Consider the following 13893-nt stretch of genomic DNA (forward strand, 5'->3'; position numbering starts at 1 on the left):
AAGACCCAGTGCAGCCAAATAAAAAAAAAGAAAAAAAGAATTATCTGATAAGATCCTAAAGATAAGGATCTGATAAGGTTCTAAAGAACATGCTTTGAGAAACACTGCTTTACGGGCTAAAAAAGACACTGGGCTAGGCTCAGAGATGCGAATATTTATTTTTCTGTATTCACAAGGCTGAAAACAGTTTTTCCATTACCTCCAGAAATGAACAGATGTTTTTTCTCACTAACTGTTTACTCTCATGGACAACCACCCCTACCCCTCCACCTTCCCACACCCAAATGTGAATCCTCAATTCCTTTTTAAAAGCTCCAATCACCATGTAGCATCAAAATGTTCTCAAAATCATAGCTGGTTTCATACTGTATCGACTTAAAATAGAAGCCTCCAGGCAATTGGTTTCAACTCCAAATCAGTATAATCAATCTGGGGTTAACTTGACTTTTTTAAATTTAAATTTAATTATTAGTTAGCATCATTATTTTGAACCAAAATTGTTTGTTTTACAAAAGCATACCTAGCACCTTTCTTGAAATCCATTACCCTCAACTGAGACATCAAGACATTCAGGCAGGTAGGTAGTATGTCTCACCACCATTCTGAGGTGTAAAGTACGTAATTTGTCAGCAACAATTGTTAAAGTAGAAAACTTAATGTGACCCACTTAAAAAAAACACACACACTAGTGCCCTTTAAATGTCATCCCTGTAATAGCATCACTATTACTCAAATTCTAATATGATTTCCTAAATGTGAGAGGAAGAAGGGGAGCTACCAGTTCATCTTGAAATAATATATTTGTAATATGTGCCTATGACTGACATTCCATTGAGAGTTGGAATGGTTTTTAATTTATTCCTGAGCAGGAAAAAAAAGGAATGAAGGAAGGAAGGCAGGAAGGAAGGGAGGAAGGGAGGCAGGGAGGATAGAAGGAGGATTGTCAAAATCTGGGAAGGCCTCTGATTGTGTACCCCATTTGTATATGCCATATGCCACGTAGATGATGACAGAAAACAACTGATAGAAAAGTGAGCCTCACTAGCTCTTTTATACATGCTTTCATTCAGGGGAAAATGTATTTTTTCACATAGCTTTTTTAAGATTCCAACAACTGCACAAAGCAAGGTGAGCCTATGTTGTATTTAATGAAATTGTTTATAGTTTTGAGTACATATGGGGTGGTGGTGGCTCTGAACAGATTCCAGAGAATCATCAGTTCTACATGAAGAGAGTTGCATTAAATAAGCAGCTCTATTTTAGCCAGAAAGCTATATAAAGCTGTTCCCTAAGTAGGAAAAATACATACGTGTTGCATTCACATTATACTTGCTTGGTTTAAAACAGCCCACATAGAGGTCACAAAAGTGAAAGTTATCAACCATGGTGAGTCAAAGGTGAATGTTTAACAAACATTTAACGAATCACACCCAAAGTCTGGAATCTCTGTGGAAGTGTGAAATGGACGAAAGATTCATGTCATCTCTAACTTCTGGCCCAGCATTCTTTGCATTCACTTTTAAAAAGTCCATGTTGGTAGCAGGCCAGAGTTGAAGGAAACCTCCTTGTTTATGGCACTTCCAAGGTGAAAATGAAAAATTCTGATAAAGCTCACAGGCTTGAGGAAAATTTCAAGTGGCTTATTGCCTTAGTTTTCTCTTATTTCAACACTCATTATCAGACAGAATTGAAGGACGGATTCTGTCTTTTGCTCTGCAAGCTGAATTCTATTCTGAATTCTACTCTGGAGACCATAGCTGGTGACTTGAGTATTTTGCTGCTCATTTATCTGTGTAGCCCACTATTTAATGGACTCAAGATCTGCAAAGCACATTCGATGGAAGAAGTCTGTACGTCACCTGATGGGATGTGTGGGTGTGCACACATTAGACAAAGAGAAAAGTTACTCTCTGCATGCAATGAGCCAAATTATCCCAATTCTTTTGCAGAGAGTTTTTTTTCCCCCTTCTTCTTTCTTTTCATAGCTTGAATAATATTAAGCTGAGATTTCAGGTTCTTGGTTTTCAGTAGGATCCAACAGGTGTGGGAAAAGGGCCACATGCCCATGACCAGGGCATCACTTATGAGATCTCTACCCATCCTAATAAACACTTGTCTTATGGGTGAGGATGCCTTGTCACTGGCCATGATTTCACTGTAGGACTTCATAAAGCCGGCCATGTTAAGACCAAAATAATGTCATTTAGTGTCTAGGGGGAGGTTAAAAAGAGGATTAGAGGCAGGCAGGCAGGCAGGGTATATTAAACAAGTCCATGACTAACAGGGTGTGACAGAAAAGGGTTTTATTCTTTTCAACAAAACAATTCCCTAGGGCTGGGACCATTACTCCACAGTGCCTTTATCACCTTGGAATTTTTATGGTTATTTTTGATGAATTCACATTTTTGTAAAGGCTTTTTGAAATGATGCCAGTTTTCAATTTTTAATTAAAGTCGTAAATAATCTTAATTCTGCCTTAAAAGGGTTATTGTTTCTTACTTTTTTTTATTATTGCTGCCAGGAAATATTTCAAATACCAAGCCCTGACGTGAATAGCACTTAGAACCTCTCTGAGGTCTAGTAACAACATTGTACCATGTAAATACTACACACCGGAATACCAGCTCAAGGTTTGAAAATGTGGATTGATTGATTTGAGGTTTATTAGCACTGCTTCTCCTGGGAGTGGCATTTCCCCTTTTTATTGGATGGAGCAACTTTCATCATTTTAATTTCCACAAATTAGTCCATTACAGGATTTTTTAAATCTTCAGATTAAAAGGACAGGTTAAAATTTGGAAAGTAAACACAGTAACTTGTCACTAAGGACTAAGCAATGAATGTCAGAACGTCAGCCAAATCCAATTCAACCACTCGCAGGAAAAAGAGTGAACATCAAAAGCTAAATCACTGGAGAGATAATACCTCATTTTACATAAGACAAAATTAAGAGAATATTGTAATATCTGACATTAGATTATAATACTGCTCCTTGAAAGCATATCCTTGTTATCTGGATTGCCTGTTGAAGGCTGTCTGCAAATTGTTTATAAATTTGTATTCTGTAGTCTTAAGATCTGATTTTCTTTTTAAATTAGTGCTTCAAGAATCTTTCACATAATCAAAACTACTCTTCCTTTATAAAGAGATTGAAACACACCATGTTTGAACAATAGAAACCATTAGTAATTCCTAAAAATATCCCATTGTTTTCATACCTACTGTCAACCTAGGTTACCCTCTTAAGCTGAATATCATATTATTGCTTACTTGTCTACATGTGAGACTTACATTCTGTCATGCCCATGACAGTTGTTATTCTCTGTGAAGGTGCTCTTCAATCTGACGATAGATTGGCTATTACAGTAAAACCTCATACATTTGGGACAACTTGGAGGTGGAGAATGGTCAGATTTAGGGGGAAGAAACTCAGCAAGGTTTATTTTTTAACAAGCACAACTTACTACTTCAAGTTTATAAGATATACATGGATAATGACAAAAAACATTAGACAATGGTCCTCCTATACAGTTAACAGTATGCAACAATGGTGTGTTATTTTAAGAATATTAAGCATCCTCCTTACAACTTTATGTATATTATTAATTCACTTAGCAGTTTCTTTGCTGTTTTAAAATACAGGAACATATCCAATCCATGTTGAAGGATCATCTATTATCATCTCTTGATAATGATCATCTGTTATCAGTTTATTGGGATTCCAATTAAAGACACTTAACTATATTTATAGAGAAAAAAATAATTTTAACAATTGACTTACAAGAGTGGGTATGTATGCCGTTAAGAATATCTATTTTTTAAAAAAGAATATCTATCAAATCCTTCTGACTGGCCATTTTTCTAACTCACAGCAAAGGGGTCAAATTGTTTCCATATATGAGCCCTCAACTGGCATTGTGCTAACACCTCTCAAGGAAGAAAAAATCTCAAGTAACAAAAAGATTACAGAGCATTTCCCAACATAAAAGAGTTAAATCCCTATAAATCATAAAAGAATAAACGATTCTAGTTAACTAGAAGCCATGGTGATCTGAAAACCACAGCCATAGGGTTTAATCACACCATGGGGTTCAATCACTTGAAATAAGCAGAGTCTTAAACTTCCCTTAAATTTGTTATGAAGGGCCCTTAGATGAACCAGGTACCCATCTGAACACAAATGAAACACTCAAAAAGCCAAGGTCAGGTCAACTTATTTTCTGCCATGATCAGAAGATACTTTTTGGTCCAAAAATTTACAAACTCAGTTATTAGAAAATCCTAGAAAGGCAGTAAGCTCCTCATTTCTCGAGGTGTTAAAGCACAGCATGGTCAACCACTTGCTGGAGATTTTATGAGGTCAGGAGAATAAGTCAGGTGGGTTGGCAGGTTGATCTTTAACATTTCTTCCAAATCTGAGAGATACTATAATTTCTATGAACTTTGAGAGATGCACTAAGCCCTCATTGATGTCAAAGTAATTTTAGGTTCAATTCCTTTCTCAGACTTTCTTACGTAATACTTATTAAGGAATGTGGTTTTTTCTAAGCTTAAAGGGAAGAATGCTCTATACTTACCCTACCTGCTTCATCAGACGTAATTATTTTAGCCAACTGATATTTTATGAAAAAGCACTTATCTCCAGAAAGGGTTTTTGTTGTGCTGTTTTTCCCAATTCAATTTTCTTTAGCTATTTGGACTGAATTTTGTTACTTTCCAGTTTAGGTGACTTTCACTAATTTCCTCCAATTCCTATTATACAAACCCTCCCCAGAAATTCATATCTGGTTACATCAGTTATGAAAATCACAGCCTTGCTACTACTTCATGGATGACTTCTCTACTCAGAGTCTAAAACATGTTATACCTTGAGAAGTATGAGAATCACCAATGCCCTGCAGAAGCTCCCAGTACTGCAAGAGGAATTTAAATGTGCTTGTCCTGGCTGGATAAATTCTCTTTCAAAATTACCTTTTTCCTTGCTTGCTGATCTTTGGAAGAATGTGCCTTCACATGCTTTCTTAAGGAGCTTGGGTCTGTGTAGCGTTTGGTGCATCCTGGAATTTGACAAGCATAAGGTTTCTAAATAAGAAAGAAAGAAAGAAACAGCTGTGGTTAAATCATAAAGGTAACTGGGGAAGGTCTACTCAAAGACGACTGACTTCAGAGCATGAACTGTTACCAACTGACTGACGTGAAATGCTATGTGATACTCATTCATTTTAATTAGAAAGCCCAGAAAGTTTGCATCAAGGCGAAGAGAAGAGTAAACTTTCAAGAAACAAAGAGATGGCTTATCTTTGAAGATTTTTAAGAGACTGCTACAGAATGCACTCTTACCGCGAAACCTCCTGTGGCATTTTTCAATATGGAAATTATTAGTATCTTCAGTCATACTTACAGTTATGTTCCCCTGAAAACAATCTTTGGTACTGTCAGAAATTAGGAAACACATACTCTTTAAGAGTTCAGGTATAAAGAAGCTGTAGAAAAGTCCAGAAAAGACTGGGAATGTTTCAGAAGAAACCTGATTCAGAAAGAGAGAGGGAGAAAATTAAAAGGGAAAATTAGTGGAAAGTGAGTAAAAGACAGTAGGTTTCAAACAACAGACACATGAAAAATCAGCCAGAGAAACATTAATATTATTAGTAGTAGAGGAGTCCTGGTGTTAAGCCTGGGTTAGGTGAATAAGCCCTTGGCTGAGCATGACGAGAACACAAGTTTTGGCTACTCCAATTCCCCCATACGCCTGAGAGATGTAAGGTGTGGAGCCTAAGGCAGAGTCTAGAATCTTTTATTTTCATGTCCCTGGTGATTGGTAGATGCTAATTAGGAATGATGAATTAATGAATGAGAGCACTACACATTGATTCAAATTTTAGCAACTATTCCTATTGTAACAACGAAATTCAAACCAAAGCTTTGGGAATACGGCTTTTAAATTGTAGAATAAATAAAAATCTGCTTATCCTAAGAACTGAAAAAAATCACAAGATTAACTGTGTTTATAAGATGTATTAATAGTCACTCATCTACTTAGTATCTCATCAGGTGACATATTAAAGCTATGCCTGCATGAGGTGAAATGTAAGGAAGAGAATTAAAACCCTGTCTCTACAATAGAATTCTTTCTTTAGAAACCTGCTTATTCTGTTGACCTAACTCTCCCGAAAAATCAGTTTTTTTTTCCCCTACTGTTTATATTTTGTTCCTGTTTTCATGCACTTGCTTGTCATTTTGTAGGCCAACATATATGTGGATTATATTATTTGCCCTGCAGGAAGCCATATATGTGATTCACTTTTTTTGTTGCTACTGTTACCATTTTTGATTCCAAGAACAAGGTAAAGTCATGAATATATAATTCAGTTTGAAACTCCCAATTTGAATTCTAAGTTTGATTACCTGATGTGTTTGTTCATCGACTGACTGATTGATTGAATGAGTAAATCACCCAGCAACTCTTTTGCTCCTGTAACACGCTGGACACTGTGTTACATATCAGGGATCTAACAGTGAACAATGGATGAACCAGCCTCTCAATATGTCACAGTTTCTGCAAAATGATGAGCCAATTATGGGCTGAAGTCACTTGCCAAGGAAGTTTCCATTGGGTAAACAAAGGTTTCCTTTAACCTGGGAATCTTTTCTGGGTTCACACAGCTTTCTTGCCCTAGTCTTTCCTGTCCTGCCCTGGTGTTATGGGGGCAATTAGCCAACATCTTTATTGGCAGTCACGCTGTGACCACATAAGCTCATGTTTTGAGCATTAGAGATGTTGCATGTAAAAATCTTTGGGAATATTAACGTGTTATATAAATCGATGCCATAATTATCACAATAGTCACCATTACTTGGGTTAGAAAGATAAGAAATGGGTAACGTCATTTTGTATTTGATTTTGAGATGTCACTCTCTCCCCTGCTATCAGCCACCTGGGATCAGTATGCCAAAAGAGCAACATCAGGGGATGGTCTAAGTGGTACGGATATGCTGGTCATTTTAACTCAGATTACCTGAGCTTTAAATGGCATGTTACACTTCATCAAACTATATTCTTCATTATTTTCCATTTGTACGATAAAACTATTTCCCCTGTTGAGACATTAAGATGCTAATAGAGAAATGAATTAATAACACTTTTCAGGGTTAGAATTATGAACTCAGTAATTTTTATGGGGAAATCATTTTCCTATAAGTAAAGAATCCATTTAACTGAAGAAATACTTTATCCAAAATTCTGACAGCATTAGCGTAAGGAGTACTTAATGAAAGGGAATGGGGACCTAAATTTAAATAATAAATTCTACAAGCAACTACAGTTTCCTTCTTTAAATAAATGTTTAATTTCTTAAAATTGTAGAAGATTTTAAAAGAACTTACCAATTTGTTAAATGCAATAAAAATTTAAACAGAAGGTAGTTTGGACTTCAAAGGAAAAATGATGGTTTTAAAAGATTTAATAGAGAAATAATTAACAAAAATAAAAACAGCTAAGTCTTAAAAGCTACTGCATTGAACTTAATCATGAAATTATTATCTTAGGTAGCTTTCCTCAAAAGTTTTTAAAAGGGATATATATTTTTTAATTCAAAATGATTTTAGAAAATGCTCTTAGTTTGATTAGCTAAAATTAGCTCCAAGCAAAGAAGGGTATTGTAGAGCCATAACACTTAGCCTTACAATAGTTCTTTCAAACTATAGATAACTAGCTAGAGAAGAAGCAATTTCTCAAGACAATCTTGTCTCATGAATGTTCATTCTTCCATGATAAAGTTTAATGACAAATTGGAAAATTTATTAGATTCTACCAAGACCATTTTAGACATATAAAATCGGGCATTTAAACATAATTCATTCTTTTTTTTCCTTCTTCTACCTTTAAAAAATACTGCTATTCACCAAATTTATTCACTTAATATTCCATTTTTTTGGTCCTAAAATGACTGAATTCAATTCAGCTATAGCAGAAAGGGTCCATCTTACACCCATATTACTCTAATTATATTTCAGATATTTACTAGGCAAACCATCCCATTTATATATATATCAGGAGGTAATTCTGTTTAGAAAGGTTATGTGACATATAGCTAAAATGACTTCTATTAGTATGACTAATAGAGACTAATATAAAATTTAATAAATATGTCAGCTATAACATCAGAAGAATCTTAAATATGTATGAGAAGGTGTGTAGAAATAACAGTATCTTTTAAAAATTCAAATTCTGGTGTAGTTTAATAATAGACATCAGAATGTTAACACTGAAAAAGTACTGTCATGAATACATTACTTGCAAGAACGTGGGATAAGAGATCTGTGATGTGTATAATACATTTATCCTGATGGCTTTGTTAAGTGAACTAAAATTACATATAATCTACCTGGCCTCATGTAAAGAAAATGGCATCAAAACCTGAGAAATGCAAAGGAAGACAATCAACATAATTTAGAAAATAAAAGACAGAGTCAAGGAAAGGGCATTAGCAAATGAACAAAATGTTTCAGCACTAAGAGAGTTAAGGTTTATGTCAATGGATATGTGGCTGTTAACACATAGGAAGCGTGATGAAACTGAACCCTTGGGAAAGATTTGCTGATTCTTTTTAGATCACTTGAAGGTGAAAATACCAGGTGGTTTCTAAAGCAAAAGGCTAGATTCACTTTCAAAAATCATGCCAGTCTCAAAGTTCTTATGTCAAGAAGAAAAGAACCAGGGTAAGAAAAAAAGTGCTTCCTATTTCTAACAATAGCGTATCTTACCTATCTTAGTATATCTTGATATTTGAACACTTTACTTCAATGTCCAATCTCTAGGAGTCATTCTCTGTACTAAAATCTACTATACGACAGCCCCTAAAGTGCCTTTGCTTTTTATACAGAGGTAACCAAGGAACCCCCTTTGTCCCAGGCAGCTGTAATATTTAGGATAACTTGTGACTACAGAAAAATGGAAAAGAAAGAACCAAACAGGGCCCCTTCTGGCTCTTTACCAGGTTTCACTGCTGCCCTTGGCACTCTCCCTATAACCTGCAGGTCATAAAGCAAACACCTTCACCGTCCCACTGTCAAACGGGCACTTCCGCACACCGGGGCTTGGGGCTGGAAGCTGGAAAGCTCCTGCCGTTCTTACAGTGTCCAGATGTGTCCTCTGGTGCTTGGCGCGGTCACTGGAGTTACTGAACGCCTTCTGACAGCCCGGATGCTGGCACAAATACGGCTTCTCGCCTGTGTGGCTCCGCAAATGAATCTTGAGATTTTCGAGCCTTGAGAAGGCCTTCTTGCAACCTTCAAACTGCAAAAAAGAAAACAATTTTTGGTTGTTGAGAAGGACCTTGAATGTTTGGGGTTGGGGGACAGGAAAAATAAATGTCCTTAGTTTGTACTTAGCCTAAAACAAAAAAATAAAATGAAATCCAAACAGTAACAATATTACTTCTAAAAAGATCCGTATGTTTATGTGAACTGCATTTTTCCACTGAATATACATGCCACTTTCCATACCAGATTTGGGTCCCAAACTGATTTCTGTGATTACTTATGTCCGAGAAAATTTGCTGTGAGCCATCTGGCTCAGTTAATAAAAATACACTAATGCGTGCCTTAAAGGTTTGTTAAAAAATTAACACACTTTTTCATTTCCAAATTGGTCCAAATTGAAAGAACCAGGAAGGAAGAAACTTTTTACAACTAATAAACTAACAAAAAAAGAGTGATGTATGAGAAAAAAAAGTAAATAGACTATCCAAGAGTGAGAGATGAAAAGGACATGTGCCTGCTGAATCATTAAGATCATAAACTTTCTTAACTCTATCTTAAGTGGTTTTCAACTCCCAAGAGTGACCCTGTTAATATACAGGGTGATGCCAAGCCTAATGAGATAAAGTTTTTAACATGCTTTTAAAAAGGGAATGGAAGACAATTCATTTACTGCTAAATCATATTCCAAATAAAGTTATAGTTTTATTTATTTCTATTTTTTTAAGAAATTTTGTTACCTGGTTCTTAAAGAGAAGAGCTTAAAATAAAAAGTTGAAGATCTCAAGAAATGCTTCATTGGTTTGTCAATAATATTTATTGATGGTAGTATTTACTTACTGTCTTCTGTGGGCAAAATATCAGCTACTATTAGAGGGTCAAAGTGATTTCAATCCTTGAAGTGACAATCTAATAGAAAATGTGTTAGAGAAAGCCTATACATGAAGCATAAATGTGAGATGGGCCTTTATCCTTTAACTTTCTCTTTGATGCTAAGCCCCAGAATATTATGTCCTTTTGACAATTTTAATGCCATTAGAGTTCCCAATGCAAGGAAAACTGAATTAAAAAACTATCAGGGACTTCCCTGGTGGTCCAGTGGTTAAGCCTCTGCGCTTCCAATGCAGCAGGTGCGGGTTTGATCCCTGGTCGGGGAACCAAGATCCCACATGCTGCGGAGCATGGCCAAAAGAAGAAAAACCCCAAACTATCAGAACAAAACATAATATGTTTACTGCAATTAAGAAACCTCACTCCTTAGAGAGGAATGTGGGGCTGGTGGGGAGAACAGAAGTAAAGAAGGGTAAATTGAAGATGGTTTTCATTAAAAATTAGCAGGTATAACTTAAGCTTACTACAAGAAATGCTATAAAATTCCTTGGTTCTCTTACTTATTATAACAGATGAGTACATTGTCCATGAAGGGATGACACAGAGCTGGCCAGGTTTTGGTTATTTGAATTTTCACCTTTAAGTAAAGGATGAACTAAGGAGGAAGAATAATCGAACATGTCACAACTCCATCTATTTAAGTTGTCCAGATTTTGCATGCTGGAGTATTTTAAGAAATTTATGAAAGTTGCACTTATTTTTGATTGAGAGTTATACATGTTTCACAGACATATGTTGGTTTATTTCAATTTTGATATTTTGCTTAAAATAATTTTGGTGTTTTCCTGATTTCTATTTCACATAAAAATAAATTTAGCCCGAACAGAAGATGATTGCTGACGAAGAGTGAAAGGCATATAATGTTATATCGCTAGAGGGAGAGGGGAATTAAGTGGTTTATTTCTTCAGGTTTTCAAATGGGTCTCAAATCTGAGAATAAAGGGGCTCAAAGATAACCCCCAATTCATGGCTAAGAGGCCTCTGCCAACCAAACCTCTGTTTTTAAGGTTCACTCTGAATGATAACTCAGTGCAAACTTCTGGAGCTCAGTTCATTTGTCTTAGAATCACCTGGTAGACCACACTTAGGTCTAAAATGAGCTTGTGGTTTTGGACGCATCAAGCCTGTAGCCTAGTTCCTAGCAAGGCTGTTTTGTAGGGTGGGCACCATTCTGGGGCCAGCTCCAGGGGTGCATACCCAGACCTGAGTAGGCCCCAACAACCACTCCCTTCTATAGTCACCCTAGCTCTTGGTCAGAGAGAAGGCTGCACTGTCTCAGCACCAACATGGGAGTGGAGGACCACTTTAGAATATATTAATGAGGTTTCTGTGAGCACCAGACAGATAAGACCCCTAGATCTACCACAGAGTGATTAGAGGGGATCCCAAACATGTCCTAGAACTAATTCCAACTGCCCACTTCATCAGATGTAAAATGAATGTAGATTAGCATTTCTAAGGTCTCTCCAGTTAAATGTCCATGTAAATGTCCAGTTGAACTCAGTTAATTGCTAGTGTTATTGTTACAGAAGTAATGATCAAAGACCAAAGAGCTTGCTACATTCCAAGCAAATCAGTGAAAAGTAAACTATAGCTCAGAACACCCTGACCATTTTTTAAAAATAGCAAAGATGGGCTTCCCTGGTGGCGCAGTGGTTGAGAGTCCGCCTGCCGATGCAGGGGACAAGGGTTCGAGCCCCGGTCCGGGAAGATCCTACGTGCCGCGGAGCAGCTGGGCCTGTGAGCCATGGCCGCTGAGCCTGCGTGTCCGGAGCCTGTGCTCCGCAACGGGAGAGGCCACAAAAGTGAGAGGCCCGCGTACCACAAGAAATAAATAAATAAATAAATAAAAATAAAAATAGCAAAGATGGAGGAAAATATGAGCACCCAGACTGAAAATGACAACAAAAAGATTATCAGTAAAATCATGAAAATCCAACTGATCTCAGATGTTTCCTCTGTAACAAGAAAGGCCAGAAGACAAAAGTATTTGTAGTACTTGTACTAGCATTATACAATTTTCAGGAGAAAAGATTAAGAGTGAAGGGATTTGACCACACTGAGCTGTATGAATAAAGGCAAGAACAAGGCAACCGCATGTATTCAGGGGCTCATAATAAACATCAACCACTCACTCTTGTTGAAGAAATTCACTGGGAAGAAACCATGAACGCCAAACCAATAAAATCCAGCATGGAAGAACTGACAAATGGCTCCATGGGGGTGCTCCTAACACCCAACACATCACAGGAGTATGCAGAGAATCACACCTGATTGAACGTGCGTGCCACACTAACAATTCTGCAAGAAGAGAAATTAGGTGCTGTTCATTTCTCTAAAGGTGTCTGGATGAAACTTGAAAGCGAATGATTTCATAATGAATCATTATCATTCATTATGGGAATAAACCTGTAATTCAGCACAGGAGTTTCCTCTCCCTCAGGCAATTTTACCCCAAGATTTATAAGTTCAATTAAATGCCAATGCATTAAAAATAAACTAACATTTAGGTAGAACTACACAAGAGTGTTACAAAATACAGCTAAACTGGATGTTTTGGGTGTTTGAGTAAATGGATGCTTTGTTTTCTACTTATATTTCTTCATGTTTTCAAAATCTTTCAAAATGAGTCTCACCTTGTAAAGGAACATCTAAACATAAAGGTAAGCCGGAATCATAGAAGGAGAGTTTCCTTGAATTTGACCACAAACTTTCTCATCAAGATTCCTGAAGTGTAGAGTCTATCCTGAGATCTAAGGTCCAAATTGTCACCTGACTGCTTGTGTCATTGCCACGAACCAACCTCTATACAAAAATTGACCAATATCTTAGTCCCTGGTCATCCCCTTCCTGGACTTCCTGTAGAGCCAGGAACCTAAGGCCCATTGACACACAGCTGGGTCATCAGGCCTGAAGATGCCCGTGGTTCAAACACAAGCCATATATAGGAAGACGAGAGAAAAACAACAAATAAACAAGCTCTCAGAATCCAAGGGGGTAGCAGAAGAAGGAAAAGTGGAAAAAAAAGAGAGACAAATGCAGAATGGTAATACGGGAGGGAGTGGTGGTGGGAAATGGGTCTGGTACCCATTAGTAATTTTATCTAAATAGCATTCTTTTTTTCCCCCGACCAATACTGAGTAAGCCCTATGAGCATGGCACTATGTGTTAAGCAATGAGAGGAACAAGATGAATGCAAATTTTACTCATGGGAAGATGGAAGCAAGATCAATGCATATGGCTGGACAGGTCACACAATGGTGAACCTTGAGCAGTGACTCTCAAAGACACGGTGTGCGGACCTGCAGCATCGGCATACCCTTGGGAACTTGTCAGAAACACAAATTCTCTGGCCCAACCCCAGACTTACAGAACAGAAACCTGGGGGTGTGGGCCCAGACGTCTGAGTGTTAAGGGGCCCTCCAGGAGATTCAGATGCTACAGTGTGAGTTTGGAATGCCGTTCATTTTGTAATCACTGTTAATGTTCTTAAGAAAATCTCCTGACAGAAGTAAAGTGTCTTGCAGAATTCACTCATTTCTAATTGGGACAAGAGTCATATGGGCTTGCAGCAGCCCTGGACTGAAAGGAAACATCTCCATCCCAGGATAAAGCAGGGTTATCTCCATTTGCACTGCAAATGAGACAAAATTCCAGAATGCCAATGTCATACTAGAGATTCTTTAAACTCCTGATTATTTAATCTGTTGCCAAGCAGATGTCTAGTTCTGAAACAGGTATGCC

General features: G+C 37.1%; 1 protein-coding gene across 2 annotated transcripts in view; it reads right to left on the reverse strand.

Moving 5' to 3' along the window:
- GLIS3 (GLIS family zinc finger 3) overlaps window positions 1-13893 on the reverse strand; it is a 493473-nt gene that overhangs the window by 99192 nt on the left and 380388 nt on the right. For both annotated transcript variants that reach the window (XM_024734311.1, XM_024734310.1), the window contains 2 exons: window positions 9134-9295; window positions 4972-5082 (listed from right to left, as the gene is read on the reverse strand). In XM_024734311.1, coding sequence (XP_024590079.1) covers window positions 4972-5082; window positions 9134-9295 — 273 coding nt within the window. The remainder of the gene's footprint in view (window positions 1-4971; window positions 5083-9133; window positions 9296-13893) is intronic.

The sequence above is a fragment of the Neophocaena asiaeorientalis genome, unplaced genomic scaffold (assembly GCF_003031525.2).
Source record: "Neophocaena asiaeorientalis asiaeorientalis breed wild unplaced genomic scaffold, Neophocaena_asiaeorientalis_V1.1 scaffold256, whole genome shotgun sequence".
Classification (NCBI taxonomy): Eukaryota; Metazoa; Chordata; class Mammalia; order Artiodactyla; family Phocoenidae; genus Neophocaena; species Neophocaena asiaeorientalis.